Source organism: Gossypium hirsutum, chromosome A13 (genome assembly GCF_007990345.1).
Source record: "Gossypium hirsutum isolate 1008001.06 chromosome A13, Gossypium_hirsutum_v2.1, whole genome shotgun sequence".
NCBI lineage: Eukaryota > Viridiplantae > Streptophyta > Magnoliopsida > Malvales > Malvaceae > Gossypium > Gossypium hirsutum.
Window position 1 is genome coordinate 15745545 of NC_053436.1, and position 16707 is coordinate 15762251.

Below are 16707 nucleotides of genomic sequence, written 5' to 3' on the forward strand. Positions count from 1 at the left end.
GTAAAATAGGAGTATAAATTGATAAGGAATTACCTTGCATGAATCATGTTATGAATGTGTAAGTGCTCATTTCTGCCATGTTGGATGTCATTGAGATGTGTAACATGTGTGATTATGGGTTACAAAAGGCTTGGAAAATAGCCTCAAATTTGTCCACACGTGTAGACACACGGCCTACTACATGGGCGTGTGGTCTGGCAGTGTGTCCCTTGCACCGTAATTAATGCAAAATAGAATGCCTAGTAATAAACACACGGGCAGAGGCACGACCGTATGTCTCAGCCGTGTGAAGGACACGGCCTCAGTACATGGGCGTGTGCCCAGGCCGTGTGAAGTCTGCACCTGATTTTTAGAATTTAATTCACCACACGGCCTAAGCACATGGGCGTGTGACCCTATTTTATTGATGACATCATAGTCAGAGAGTTACACGAGCTGAGGACACAGGCGTGTCCCAAGCTACAGGGCATATGTGACCACGTGGCCTACCCATACGGGCGTGTGACTTTCTAAAACATTGAAATTTTCTAAGTTTTCCAAAAGTTCTTGGTTTAGCCTCGAACCACTCCCAATGTATGTTTTGGGTCTCGTGAGCCCATATAAGGGACAATATGTATGTTAATGAATGATTTTAATTTGGGAAAAATTTTATATCCTGGTTTTGTGTGTTTGTTTGTGTTTAAGTCTGGTAATGCCTCGTATCTTGTCCCGGTGTCAGACACAGGTAAGGGGTGTTACATCAGCAATCATTGTGTTTCCCACTATGGAACCAGCCAGTTCCATCTTAACCAAACCAGATTTGAAACTCAACTATTTTTTCAACAATCACAAAATTTCCAGAATTTCCTAGTAGAGTCCACCAACTTCTATTTTTATTCAATTGTTCCCATTTCTTTTTTAAATTTGGGTCCTTAGTGAGAACCGGCTGTGACAATTCTTTCCTAATCCATATTTTGTATTATCCATTGTCTGATTGACTGCAAATTCAAATCTAAAGTGCAGAAAGTAAACTCTGATCCAAACCAAACTACTCTGACAAACATGCATTCCCAAAATATGTGTTTTCATCCTCCCAATTACATTGACATAAAGCAGTGTTGTGTCCATGGTGTTTATTCTCCTATTGATCACAAATTTACACAATAAGGCATCATTCAAAATTTCCCCCAACAAACCTGTCACCTTATATGGAAGTTTGATGGACTAAAAGAATTTCCAAACCTTTTCTAGAACTTTTTGACTAGACATGTTTGAATTCCTTACTTGCTCATTTAAGGCTCGAAAATAGGAAGATTTAATAGAGAGCTCACTACATTTTGTGTGAATCCACTTCAGTTTTAGAAGTCCTTCAATTAAGGGCTCAAGATCATTTAGTTCTTGCCAACCGAAGTTCCAAAGTAAATTTTCATTTCTTACCTGATTGAGATAGCCTCCATCATTGATAGAATTCCATCCACTTTCATTTTGCCATGATGTATTGTCTTTGATCAACTCGTTACCCACTAAAATGCTCTTCTAGGTTCAAGAGTCACATGTTCTCATTTTTGTTTGAAGGAAACCTTCCCTTGTGCAATACTTCTTGACCTAAGCTTCTTGAATGAGTTAATTTTGTCTATTAACAAATCTCCAAGCAAGTTTGGCTAAAAGTGTTCTATTCATCACTTGCATATTCCTTATCCTGAGTCCACTAGAGGATTTGTTAGAACTTTTTTTTCTAGTTAATAAAATGTAATTTTCTCTTGTTTGATTATCTCCCTACCAAAAATTCCTCACAACTTGATCCATTTTATCACAAAGTTTCCTTGAGGCTTGGAAACAAGATAATTGATGGATAGGTACATTAGAGAGCACCAATTTAATTAGGGTTATTTCTTTCCTTGGCCCAATAATTTTGATTTCCACGACAATAACTTTAACTCTATTGTATCAATTGTTGGTGGAAAGAATTTACTTTATTTATTATTATTATTATTATTATGAGTCCTAATTCCATCCCCAAATATTTACCTAATGTATACATTGTTTTAAAATTTGGATGATAGTTGTTGGTGATTTTAAGCTTTGATTTGTTGTAATTGATTCGCATTCTAGATAAAGTGTAATATAGTTCCAAAATCCCCTTCACAACATGACATGATCCACTTTTTCAAAAAAATAAGAAACTATTATTTACAAAAAGAAGATGAGATATCGGGCATACTTTTATCCACTTTGAAACCTTGAATTTGACACTCTTTTTCTACAGTAGTAATTACAATCGACAAAATATTTTGACATAAAACAAAAAGGTAATGTGATACCAGATCACATTGTCTCATGCCTATAATGAGATTAAAGCTACTTGTAGGAAAACTATTGAGCAATATTTGGTAAGAAATGATCGAAATGCACTGTGTAATCAAGTTAGTCCATCTATCCTCAAACTATTGAGTTAGAATTTTTTTTTTAATTTTCTAATTGAGGTATTTCTAATTTTATTTTATTTAAATTTTTTCACATAATTGTCTTCTTTCTTCCTTTTTAGTTTTAATTCTTTTAGGGTTTTTTTTAACGTATCACTCTTAATTCTATTTTTTTTAAGATTTTTATTGTATCACTTTTAATTTTTTTGGGAAAAAAGTTAATAAACCTACTTGTCATTCAAAAAGAGTTGTTTATTATTCTATTTAATTTTCATGTAACATATAAATGTAAATGGTACTTTATCAATAATTACATTAATAGTTTATAAAAATTAAATTAAATTAAATTAAAATAACATAAAATTAAAGTTCTAACGTTAAAATTGAAAAAATAATTTAAAATAAATCATTTTCTTTCATTTCCACAATTTAATCATATAAAAAAAGTTAAAATTCCTTTCTTTTATTAATTTTAACTATATAAATAAGAAATAAATATATTATTTACTTTCTTTAACCTTCTTTTCTTCTAATAAAATATTGTAATACCTTAATTTTCACAATGAATCAAATAATTCAACCTGGAACAATTTTAAAATGATAAAATGACCATCCTTTAAAAATTTATACTTCAATTCTAATCGCTTTACCTTTTAACCTATTTATTTCTATAATAATAATGATGATGGTGATGATAATAAAATGAAAAAGACAGCTGTTCCTTTCCAGAAGTTTTTATTTCCTTATGTACGTGTTAGATGAACAAAGATTTTAGTGTACAAAGGCTATAACCTATATATACATATCCACAATTAATGAAACCTTCAGCCCTCAAAAGATAGCTCCTCCCATTGATCCCATGGCTGATGTTACTTCAATTGTTGATATATATACACACACTTAAAGTTTAAATTGGGTCTCGTAAACGTTGAACTGTTCAGAAGCTGAAAGTAAAGGTTTCTGTAAAAAAAAAATAAAAAAAATCACAAGTTTTGAATTTACTATGGAAATTTAATTTCATCAACTTGAATTCTCTAACCTAATTCAATTTAATCATACAAAAACAACAATCTGAACTAAAAAATGACCTCAATCCAGAATGATTCAAATTCAAAATGATTAAAACCCAAAGTGAAAAAAATTATTTAACACATGTTCTAAAATTGTGAGACAAAAAATAAAAAAAATAATTAATATAAATTTAAACATGCTATTAGAAAAATAAATAAATTAAAAAATAAATCTTCTTCAAAATAAACGAAAAGTTTTCTTTCTCTTTGTCACAAATAAATCATGTGAGTGGCTACAAATAACTAAAATATGTGAAAAAAAATACTCCAACCGAATATAGCTTAAATGATTCAAACTCATAATGACCTAACCTGAAAAACCCTAATCACAAATTTAAATAACAATTTAAAATAACCTGAAATTTTCAAAATCTGAATTGACCAGATCTAGATCTGACACAAACCCAACTTGTCCATTAACAAATCTATGTAAAATATACAAGAGGTTATTTTATTGACAGAACTGGGTCCAAATAAGTTATTAATATTTTCATGTCCGTTCAAGCTCAAATTATAATTAGTTTTAGTGATCACTACTAATATTTCCATTGCAAATGAAAAAGGATTGTATGGAATAAGGATGTTATTCCTTTCCAATAGTTTAATATCACATCAATAATTTTATCTTGAATTTTAAAATTTTCATTTGAATTTAATTTTTTTCAAGATAAAAGTGTTGATGATACATTAAACTATTAAAAAATGATACAGATAATATGACGTATTTTCCTATTAAGAAGAGATTGCGTAATAAATTACCTGTGTGATATTGGGACCAAAAATTCGGCTCAAAATGCGAGAACCACCCACACATCCTCGCTCGTTGGCCTTTTCAATTCTTTCCTCAATCCTCTTAAGCAAATTCCCGTATGTTACATCTGGGTCTGCTTTTACAACCTCTATTAAAATGTACGTCAATGCCCCATTCATTGTCTTGGAACTAAATGCCTGCAAGTAGATGACGACACATTCATCCATTTTCACTAATAATTTTAGGGTTTATAATTCATATACTAATGCACATAATTTCAGTAAATTAGATAATGACACATAATCAACAGTTTTCAAAAACAAATTTAAAAAATCTCATTTTTAATGATATGTAATTATCTAATTTATCGATTATGTATAAAATTATTTAAAATACAATTAATATATGAATTAATGCATAATATATGAATTCAAAGTTTTATTATATGGATTATTATCAGATACATTGCCTGTGAAAAAAATCCACAAGCAATCAACGACAAGTGTCCTATTTATTTTTATAATGTAATTTTTTTTTATTTTTCACCGACAATATATCTAATAATAAATCTTTATTGTAATCTCATTTTTCAATTATTATATGGGATAAATGTTAAAATTATGAATGTTTTTTAGTTTAATGTGTAATATTATATATAAACTATAATTTTATTTAATTTATAAATAAAATTCTAATTTGATTTAATTTTTATAAATCACCAACACTATTATTAATACAACACAATTTTTCGTTTAAATGTTGCATATGCAAATAGCTATATTTATCTAATGCAAAAATAAATTGATGTATTTATTTATTTAAATGTGTATGATTGGATTAAAATCAAAGTTTTAAGTATATATTTGAATCACAATAAAAAAATTTATGTGTATAATTACACGAGATAAATCTCAAAATTATATATGAATTTTAATTTAATTTGCAATTATATACATGAACTTTAATTTGGTGTAATTATATTCGTAAAACTTTGATTTGTGGTTCAAATATATATTTAAAATTTTAATTTTGATTCAATCATACAAATTTAAAGAAATAAATACATCAATTTATTTTTATATTGAATAAATATAATTATTTATAGATGTAATATATAAACATAAAATGATACTATATCAATAATTATATTAATAATTTTCAAGAATTGAATCAAATTAAAATTTCATTTATACAATTGCGCATTAAACCAAATTTTATATATAATTTTAAGATTTATCCCTAATTACACCGAATCAAAATTGATGTATCAAATTGCATACTGAATCTACCGTTTTTATATACCGAATCAAACATCTAATTATAATTGGATTCTCCAATACTATGTAATTAACCATTTGATTTAAAAAGAAAAAAAAAGAAGTGAAAAGTAATCATGCAGCTCTTTTTATGAGAAGGGATTATATTAAACTGTAATTCCACGTTATTCCTATCACTTTTTAATAGGAGAATGTCAAATAAGATTTTTCCTCTAATTTTTAATATTTTTAGTTAAATTTGAATTTTTTCAAGAGTACAAAGCGGACAATCAGGAGGAAAAATCTAATTTGTCATTCTCCTATTGGAAAGTGATAGAGATGACGTGGAATCACAGTTTCTTACAATTCTTTCTCCTCTTTTTATATAATAATATAAGTTGTAATACCGAAAATTAAGCGCTAAAAATTTAATAATTAAAAAATTAAATACTAAATTTAAATTATAAATTATTTTGTTTAGAATATTACTTAAAATAACGTATGAAATATCATTAATTCTTTAATAAATGTAAAAAGAATATTTCAAATTTTAAACATAAAATCTATATGGGATAACATAATATTAAAAAGTAAAATAAAATAAATGAAAAAAATTCGGTTAAAATATGTCATAAGTCCCGGTACTATTTGAAAATTAGTCTTTAAATTTTTATTTCTAAGAATTTAATCTCTACTTTTTAAATTTCAAAATCTAGGTCCAAATGTTTACATTGTTGATTTTTGTGTTATATTCAGGTTCATTACAATGTCATTTTTTCAATTTCATGACTATGTTTTTTTTTTAAATTTTAAAATGTCACACCAACAAATTTAATAAAAAAATTTGATAGTGTTAATAGTTAGATCTGAATTTAAAAAAATAAATAAAAATCTTGAAAATAAAAGTATAAAAATTCTAAAATTTTAAAAATACTAATATTTTAAGCAAAATATTCTTCTTATCTACTTATCATAGTTTATATATATATAGAAAAGATTTTATGCTGTGATTTTTAATATAGGTTATTAAAAATTTAAATTATTGAAAATATTGATTTTCGATTGATTTACTATTTTTTCTACGGATTATCAAATAAGGCATAAATAACTTACCGTTGTGTCAGCAGCAACCTGGTCATCTTCGCAAGCACTGATACAATAAGCTTTTCCACCACTTGTTTGTTTCCTCGCACCCGATGGAGGTTTGTTATCTTTCCATTGCTGTCTAACCGTAGGAGAAAGAAATTACAATCTGATTCTTTGAAAAGAGCACGCACCCATTGAGGCAAATGGTCGAACATATAAAGCGCATTGCTTTACATACAAATACATCAGCCACAGAAAAATATTTTTATGTTTGGAAGTGAAGTTTTTGTGAAAGGAATGTAGAAATTACTTGTTCTTTATCATAGACGTGCTCTAGATCAAGAATAGTGAAGTTTTTGAACAGAGCACGCAACCATTGAGCAAATGCTCGAACACGTAAAGTGCATTGCTTTGCATAAATGTATAGCAACCTTAGAACAAGAATTCTACGATTGGCAGTGAATCTTTTGTGAAAGAAACGTGGAGCTTACTTTTCTTTGTCATAGACGTGCTCTAGAAAAAGAATGGTGAAGTTTTTGAAAAAAGAGAACGCACCCATTGTGTCAAATGGTTGAACACGTAAAGCGCATTACCTTACATACGTATATCTCAAACAGAGTATAAGGTTTTTATGATCGGGAATGAAGTTTTTTGCGAAAAGAAATGTGGGACTTCATTACCTTACATACGTATATCTCAAACAGAGAATAAGGTTTTTATGATCGGGAATGAAGTTTTTTGCGAAAAGAAATGCGGGACTTACTCGTTGTTGTCATAGTAGTGCTCTAGATCAAGAATAGTTCCGCTATGGCAAGCATCAACAATGGCATGAAGCCAGACACCCTCTGTCAGCGGCTGAACAATGGTTTTATAAATGTCATTGTCGACGATCATGCCTTCTTTCAGAAAATCAACCGGGCAGATGGTCTCGTCGAATCCATCAATCTCATCGTCTTCAAAATCGGGTTGCCGTAAGCCGTGCCCGGAATAATAGAAAACCAGCGAATCTCCTGAACGACAGTCCTTCACCAGCCATTTCAAGCTACTCTCGATGTTCGCCTTCGTTGGTATAAGCCTGGCGTCTGGTTGTTCCTCTGCAGTTCAATACATACGGTACCCATTTTCACTGTGCGAGTTCAAATTAAACTTGGCTGTCTGGTTTGGATTGGGTCAATTTGGATCGATTAATTTTCTGTTGAAGTAAGATTATGGTATAAGTCATTTTTAGGTTTAGATTGTTTAGGGTTTGAGTTATTTGAATTTGATGTTTAAGTTTTCCGAGGAAGTTATTTGAGGTTTGGGTTATTTTGATTTTAATTATTTCCACTTAAAGGAAGTTAATTTTATATTTCAATAATCATTTTTGGATTTGAGTTGTTTAGTTTTAGGTAATTTGAATTTGAGATTAAAATTTTCATATCGAGTTAATTTTTGAATTATTGTTATTTTTTATTTATGTCGGAGTTTGGATACATTTAAAATAGGGTTGAACATGTTTAAAATTTTTGATTTTTTATGATAAAATATAGCTAGATTATGTTTTTTTTAATTAATCAAACCCGTTTTCAAATTAAAACATGAGAAAATGTTAAAATATTAGGAAACATATGAAAATTACAAATTGGGTTGAAATTGAGCAGATTGGATCAATGTCACACAAGCTAAATTAAAACCCATAAGGTTTATGATAAAATACCTGTGAGAATTAGCATGTTTTCATCCCGATATTCGTAGTACTGAATCAACAAAGCTCTCATGTTGAACACATCGTTTATGGTCCCTTTGAGCTTATACTTCCACTTCTTGTAGCTCACACCGCAAAGCACAGCACGTTTATTCCCCAATGTGCCAACATTATCCAAACCACAAGATTTAGGGTAAACGAATGATGACAGCCCCGGAGCCGTAGCCGGTTTCAGAGCGAGACAAAGTTTCTTCAAAAGGTTATCTATTAATGATGGAATTGAACTGCCATAGTGTCCGCCAGAAGGCGGTGATTGTTTTCTCGGTGTTCGGTTGGGAATGACTGTACGACATTGCGGGCAAATAATGATCTCCGTAGTAGTTGACGCTGAAAACTTTTGCTTGCAACGGTGGCATATAATTTTGATTTCCATATCAACCTTTTGAGCTCTAATTCATGAGCATGAATTTGGCTAACACCAAAACTAAAGTAGCTTCATTGGAAGGAAAGTTGTAATTTGAAGTTTAAATGGAACATGCGGCATAGACAAAAAGTATCATGCCAATGTCTATGGGTCATTCTTTGCTTCAAAAATTGCCTTCCTTATTATGCTTCCGTATATATATATATATACACACACACACAAACATATATATAAACATATTTATTATTCAAGCATATATATTATTCTTTTCACAACTTTTACCAATCAATTTTAGATATGTAATCTAATAGATGATTCTATGTTTTTACAGAATACCTTAGAAAATCGATTTTGATAGGTCCACGTTAAAAATTTTAAAGGTTAATATACTATTTGGTACTCAAATTTGACTGCAATATTCAATTTGATATTTGAGTTTGGCTTCAAGTTTCACTTTGGTACTTGAGTTTTCTTTTGTCCTAGTTACGTATTTAAGTTTAACTTCAATGTTTAATTTGATATTTCGGATTTTTTTGTCCCAATTACGTATGTTTTTTTTACTAGAGCATATGTGTCAAATATTCATTAGGTCATTTGATGCCATTTGGTTAGGGGTACAAAATTGAACATTGAAGTCAAACCCATGTACCAAATTGGGACAAAAAAACTTACATACCAAATTGCACATTGAAGCCAAACTTAGGTATCAAATGGTATATTAATCCAATTTTTAGTTTCACAATAAAAGACCCAAAATTAAGGTTAAATTTTGCTATTAGTCCCTTTACTATGTGTAAGTTGTGGATTTAGTCTATGTGGATTTAGTCCTAACCAAATGGTAGTTGTTACATTTATTAAGTTATATTATTTTCAAATTCTTATACGACAGACATATTATCACATGTGTAATGTAATGTCGGCGTGCTATTTTCGCATATTACTAAAAAGATCTAGTTAATGGATTTAACGAATTTTGTTTGCGTCAATATTAAAAATTCAAAATTTGAAAAGTATAGGCTAAGAATGATCAAATTGTAGAATATGGACTAATTCTACAACTTTATGCGTAGTACATGACCCATAGTAGAATTTAACCAAACGAGTTTAATTGCTATTGTTTGGGTTAAGACTAGAAACTTAAATTTAAAAAGTATAGGGATTAAATTGACCAAATTAAAAAGTACAGGGACTAAAATTGAAAAAAATTAAAGTATAGGGACTAAGCCCACAAATTATGCATAGTATAGAGGCTAATAGTAGAATTTACCCAAAGTTATACATATTTAACTTTTGGGTTAATTTTAATAGACATCCTTAAATTATGACTCAAATTTTAAATTGATTCTTTACCTTCAAAACGTTTTAATTGAGTTTTCAAAATATCATTATCATTTCAATTAGTTCCTTCCATCGGCCTAGCTATTAGCTTATGCATTAAATGCAACTCAAATATGAATTGAAACATATTTAAAACATATAGATTAAATTGTAAATACATATGTACCTATTGAACTCAACTTTAATCTAAACTCTAAAGTGTTAAAAAAAAATAGAGAGAAATTGCCCTCTTAAATTTGATTGATATTGCATTTTCTTAAACCGGTTAGATCTACATTTTTTATGTTGTAATTATGTACATATTTACAATTTAATCTATATATTTTAAAAATATTTCACGTCAAATCTTAACCTACATTTAATGCTGACAACTAAGCTAACAAAAAAAACCTAATTAATACAATATTAATAATTTAAAACATTTTGAAATTTACGTTGCAATTCTTTGTGAAATAAGTTATGGAGCAATTTAAAGTTTGTGTGATAATTTAATAACATTGAGTGGAACATATAAAAAAACTAATTTCGATTGTAAAATTTAAAAACCCAATTGAAAATTAAATGAAATATTATCCTACTTTATTCTCCATTTAGAATATTTAAGATGCCCAACCCTTTAAGAAAATTTGACAATGGCACACACTTTATTATGTTTGATTGAAAATGAAATTATTTAATTGTCAAATACAGTAGAAAAATTATTCAGGTTCAAATCTAAAATATAATATCCATGGAGATTTGATTTCAACGTAAGTTTTTGTTCTTCAGGATAGATTAACTATAAAAAGCTAATTATTGTCTTTATACACTCACGATGTATATGTACACTTCAATTATATATATTGATTAATTAATTATGATTCAAATAAACAATTTCTTAGCTACTCATTCAACTTAATTAATATATACAAACTTGTGACAATATTTAATGGTGTGACTTAAAAATTGGTTTTTGATATATAGAGATAGTGATTTTTTTTAATTATATTGTGTTTAACAAACTATTATATATTATTTTTAAATATATTTTAAGGGTATATTCTATCACCCACTAATTTACTTGTGGGATCTTAAAAGCTTATAGTAATAACATATTTCTCCACTCCCATCAAACTTTAAAAATTCTTGTGTTATATTTGTGCACAATTTTAAGATTTAGGTAAAAGTAGATATATGTATTAGGAGTTAAAATGTATTTTGCCATCTTTATTAAAAATGGGAAATTTTAGTTTTTTTACATTAGATCAAAGAGCAAATTGATCATTCTATTAAAAATTTCATCGATTTCTACTATTAAAAACTGGCGTGGCTAACAAAATAACTAAATAGTTACACATGACGTGTCATTTATAGTGGCGGAGCTAGAAATTTTTTTTCTAGGGGAGGGCAGAATTAAATTTTATATTTTTACAATAGTAAAAGTACAATTTTACCGTTTTAATAGTCTATATCTTTATAATTTTTAAAAGATTAAATCAAAATTTTATCATTTTGGGGTAAAATGAAATTTTATCATTCCTAATTTAAAATTTTATAAATTATAAAGAGCCTAATTGGAAAACTTTCCATTTTAGGGGGGGCGAGGCATTTGCCAGCCCCCTCGGCTCTGTCATTGGCCATGTGTAATTTATGCTGATATATAGAGACCAATTTTTTAATAGTAAAAATAGATGGGTCTTTTAATAGAAAGACTAATTTGCTCTTTAATCTAATATGTAAAGACTAAATTGCTCATTTTTTAAGTAAAAGAGTCAGGATACAATCTAACTCTTAGTACAAGGGTCTCCACGATACTTTCACATTACATTTGTTATTTAATGAAATTTCATTTAAAAGTTTCTATTTTGAAACTTGAATTAGAAATGTCGATGAATTGAATCTATGCCCAACTCGAGCTTTATAAGAAATCACATGTCAAGTCTGGCTTTAATCAGTGGGTTAATTTGTGAAATTGATTAAAATTTAAAACCCAAAGAAAATAATAATAAGAAAAAGCTTTAGTGATAGATTTAATAAAAGCTTTCGGTTTGGATAGATGCATTTCTTATATTCTTGTAAGAGATAGAATAAGAGAAAGCAAAGAATCAGATGCATTTTGCTTTCAAACACTGTGCCTAATACTAAAAACTAAAAACTAACCCACTTCAGACTGCTTTACTCTTCTTTTGTCTGATTCTTAGCTTCTTCTTAGAGATTAATAGGGGATTTGGCGGTAGGGTTGTTTCCCAATATTTTTTGGTATTCCATAATTGTTACTGCGGCGGATTCAAAAATACGACTTAAGAAATAGGGAAGAAGTCATAAATTTTTTTGGGAGTCCGAAATTAAATTATATATTTTTATGATAGTAGAAATGTAATTTTACCATTTTAATAGCTTATATCTTTATAATTTTTAGAGGATAAAATAAAAAATTTATTATTTTTGAGAGGCCAAAGTACAAATTTACCATTATTAATTTAAATTTTTATAAATTATAAATAGTATAAATAAAAAAATTTTCATTTTAGGGGGAATCGGGGCCCTTACCAGTCCTCCTAAATCCGTCCCTAGTTAGATATCCATAAATAATATTAGATATCTTTAAATATTTTTATGTAAAAATAAATCTATTTATAAATATTGTATACTTGATATTTTAACTAAAAGTGAAATAGAATTTTAACTTTCAATCATTGATATTTATTATTATTTTTGTTATATGTATAGATGATCTTAACAACTCATTAGATAATATATGTTTCACAAATTGAGGAGTATAAAAAAACTTTTACGTATAGGAACCGTATATATAAGAGTAAACATAGTTTTTTTTTCCATAAAAAAATATTTGTGTATTAATGCATCTCTTTATTTTTTTTGGTTTTCTTAAAGTATTCATTGAAGTAAGTTTAGTGATTAATCCTTTGCGTTTTGTAGGCCCATTAAGGGGGTAGACGCTTGTCGCATGTGAAATGATATACGGATTGTGCAAGTATACACATTGGATCAGGTAATAAAGTGATGAGTGAGTATCGTTCCCACGAGTATCGGATTGACACACAAAAGTGATCAAGTTATTATAATAAAATGCAATTAATGCTATGGTAAAGTTATGTTAAGTATGCAGTGGCAATTAAAAGAAACAAGGATGTATGTAATATGTGGAATTAATGAATACTTGGAAATGCTATGACAAAACGAGAGTAGAAATGTAATGGCAATTATGAGAATTTGTAACGCCCCAATTTTCGAGAATTTTAAAAATGTTGGAAAAGTTTAAAAATTCTGTGTTCTGTTTGTTTGTCGTAGGATTAAGTACGTTAGTGGGCCTCTAGAAGGCCTAAGCTTAAGGTAAAACCCGGTAGTTTTAATTAATTTTAATTCCATAAGAAAAAGGGGTTCTGGTTAATTGGGCTTTTAGGTATTAATTGTGTAAAATAAATCACAAGGAAACATGTGGTAAAGTGGCTATGTGACGCCACTTAGGGGCTTTAGAGATGGCGTGTGGATGACCAAGGAGGGCTAAGGTTCGAGTCACAAGGTAAGCAAATTAATGATATTAATTTTTATGTACAGAAAAGGTAAGTAATGGAACTGAAGTGAAAGACTCTTAGGAAGAGTTGGAGTTGCTCAGGAGATTGAGTAAGGAGGGGATAAGGGAGAGAATTTAGGAGCTGATTAGGGAGAGCTGTGTTGGCCGAATAATGGACTCTTGAGGAGCAAGAGTTGGCCGGCCAAGGGGAGCTTTAGGGAGGCAAAATTCGGCTAGGGTTAAGGTCATTATAAATTCGGCATTAAGGGGAAGTTACTGCTGACCATTTCCCTCTTCATTCTTCTCCCTCTCTTCATCAACCTTTTTCTTATTCTCCTTTCTCCTTCATAGCCGAACCCTTCTAACCTTTTGTTCATCTCTATCCTTCCCTTCAGACGTTTCAAAACCTTCATAGCCTTTGGCCATAAAAAGCCGAAATCCCGAAAGCTACACTTTCTTTTGTGCCGATTTTTCCCTAGCCAAATCTCTTATTTTTCTCATCATCTTTGGCCGAATCTTTCAACCTCTAAACCCCAGGTTTCTGTCGATAATACCACAAGTAAAAAACCTCATATTTTATCTTTCTCTACACTTTTGCAAAAAAAACCGAAACTCCCACACTATCCTAGGGACATAGCCGAATACTGAAATCACTAAAGGCTCGACTTTTGTTATCGTTTGAGGGCTTAGAACTATATCAGAATCAAGTAGGAACTAAGGGGGAACGTTGACTGAAAGAATCGGTGGTAAGTCTTTCCAACTTAGTCTATCTTTCATATTTTAAGAAAAGCCGAAATCTCTAAAAAGTTAGGGAGGTTGTCGTTTTTGGACTTGTAGCCCTAAAGGGTTGTAATAACTGTTCTGCTTTGGTAAATGGTGTGATTTAGAGGCTGTTGATCAAGGGCTTGGACAAGTGGAACGATCAGATCTTTGGATTTAAGACATAGTTCAGCAACAAGGTAAGAGCAAGAAGGTTCTAAGCATGTTTGGCCGAATATGGTAAGGGGCTATTTACTCAGTATTAATTCGATATCTAGAGTAATGTGTTAGTGCTTTAATTGTAGGCAGTTCGTGCGTAGATCTCGACAACGAATCATTGCAAAGCAGGTGTGTAACTGACACCCTCTCATAGACTAGATCGGCAAAAGTCGAAAAGCCGAAATGCCGAAAAGTTGGTATTTTGGGAATTTGCGAGTGTGCGAATGCTCGTAAGATAATTGGGTTTGTAAGTTTGGTATTCTGAAGGTAATAAACTGCAGTACGTGCGATTTCGTGCATTTTGATAACTTGGGCTTAATGGGCCAAAAATTGGGTTCATGGGCCAACGGGCCCAATTCGGTGAGTATGCGCGGTAAGTGTTCTGATAGTACGTAAATGGTTAGGATATGCATGAAAACCCTAAAAGTAGCTAAATTACTATAATACCCTTATGTATGGGAAATTACAATGATACCCCTAGGTGTAAATGACCAATATGCCCCTAGGGTTAATTTTGTCTGAAAAGCACGTTGATTTAAATCTGTATGATGTAGGCTATGAATGAATATTTGTTGCATAGGGACATGGGTTATATTTTGGAGGAAGCGTCCTGGTGGCTATGCCACAATTATCTGATCTGGTGGCTCTGCCATATATTTCTGTTCTGGTGGCTCTGCCACGACTATCTATATCTGGTGACTCTATCACATTATCTGTTCTGGCAGCCATGCTGCATATTTCTGTGGCGTGTAGCGGTTGGGTGGGTCGAGTAGTCTCCCCACATGGTGAAAGGATGGTACGGGGGTGTACATGGTTGGATATGGGTTGGGTTTTGCATATACAGGAAATATCTGATCTGATCTGTTATGGGCCTATGGGCTTAATTCTGTATTCTGTTCTGGGCTAAGGCCAATTTATTCTGTTTCTGTGGTTTGAACTGATATGGGCTATGGTTGGGTTAATTTTACACACTGAGTTTCCCAAACTCATCCCCTATTTTCATCCATGCAGGTAGTCCCCAACCATAATGGGCTTGGAGCTGCGAGGGATTCGGAGTGGCCACTCGTTCTGCAATATGGATTTCTTCTAGTGATTTGGACTTAAATTTTCTTTACTTTGATGATTTGGGTTTTGTTATGTAATAAGGCCACTTATGATTATTTTTATTTGGGTTTTGATTTATAACTTATTATGATGATCTTAAATTATATTAACTATCAAAATGGGCTAGATCTAGGGTTCGTTTTCCAAAAACATAAACTGATTTCAAAGTAACACGATTACAAACAAGGCTTCTGCTATGATAATGTTTTCCAAATTTAAATATGTTTTATTCTAAAATAGACATAATTACAATGGTAACCTAAAAATATACGCGATGTTAGAGTGTGGCAATGGCGGTGTGCATGTCTAGGATTGGATCCGAAAGAGCTTGGTACTTAAGCAGTCCGATGGACTCACCTCCTCTTTTCCAGTTTCCTACCTGGTGCATAGCTTCCATTCACTTTAACCCTTAATGAATTAATCCTTTGAACATCAAGTACGATTTTCTGAACTTAGAACGGAAAAATGTTTTTAACGTTTTTGATGTGGCATGTCGGATCCGGTCATAACGTCTCGGCCGGGTTTGGGGTGTTACAGAATTACTACGAGAATATTATGTAAATGATCAAATAAATAACTAAGAATGATATGGTAAAGTTATGACGACAAAGAATTAGGGATATATGATGTTGATTTGGACAGTCGGGATTACTAAAAATCTACCATTACCATCAATAATGCCTCAACAAAATTGTACTTAATCTACTACTCAGAGAGTTCTAAAGTGGTTTGTTTCTTTCGAGAGCAAAAACCTCAAGTTACCTTGATGGTGGCGATATATGGCTATAGGCCTTTAGCATGGCATCCTGTATTGTTTCCTTCTGTATGATCGTTGCTTTATGTCTAGAGTCCACTACAAGTATCTGTCGAGTACTTTTTCATATCATTCAACCACGGTATAACTAATCCAACCTTTCCAGAATTAGATTAATTTAAGGGTATGTTGCATAGTTGACTATGTCTAGGAATTGCACACATATAATTTAGAAATAAGAACAATTGAATAAAATAGTAAACTAATGCAGATTTATGCTTCAACCATTAAAGAAAAATAAAGGTTTTATCAAAGTAATCTTAACCCTGAGATTTGGCTCATGGGT

At 30.6% G+C, this 16707-nt stretch overlaps 1 protein-coding gene across 1 annotated transcript; it reads right to left on the reverse strand.

Moving 5' to 3' along the window:
* Positions 1-3286: 3286 nt before the first annotated feature.
* On the reverse strand, positions 3287-8869 carry LOC107893978 (metacaspase-1). The gene is made up of 5 exons (XM_016819139.2): positions 8262-8869; positions 7329-7659; positions 6593-6704; positions 4232-4420; positions 3287-3362 (listed from the first exon to the last, which is right to left on the reverse strand). Exons 1-5 carry the CDS (start codon positions 8680-8682, stop codon positions 3303-3305), a joined length of 1113 nt encoding a protein of 370 aa, XP_016674628.1. The 5' UTR covers positions 8683-8869; the 3' UTR covers positions 3287-3302.
* Positions 8870-16707: the final 7838 nt, after the last annotated feature.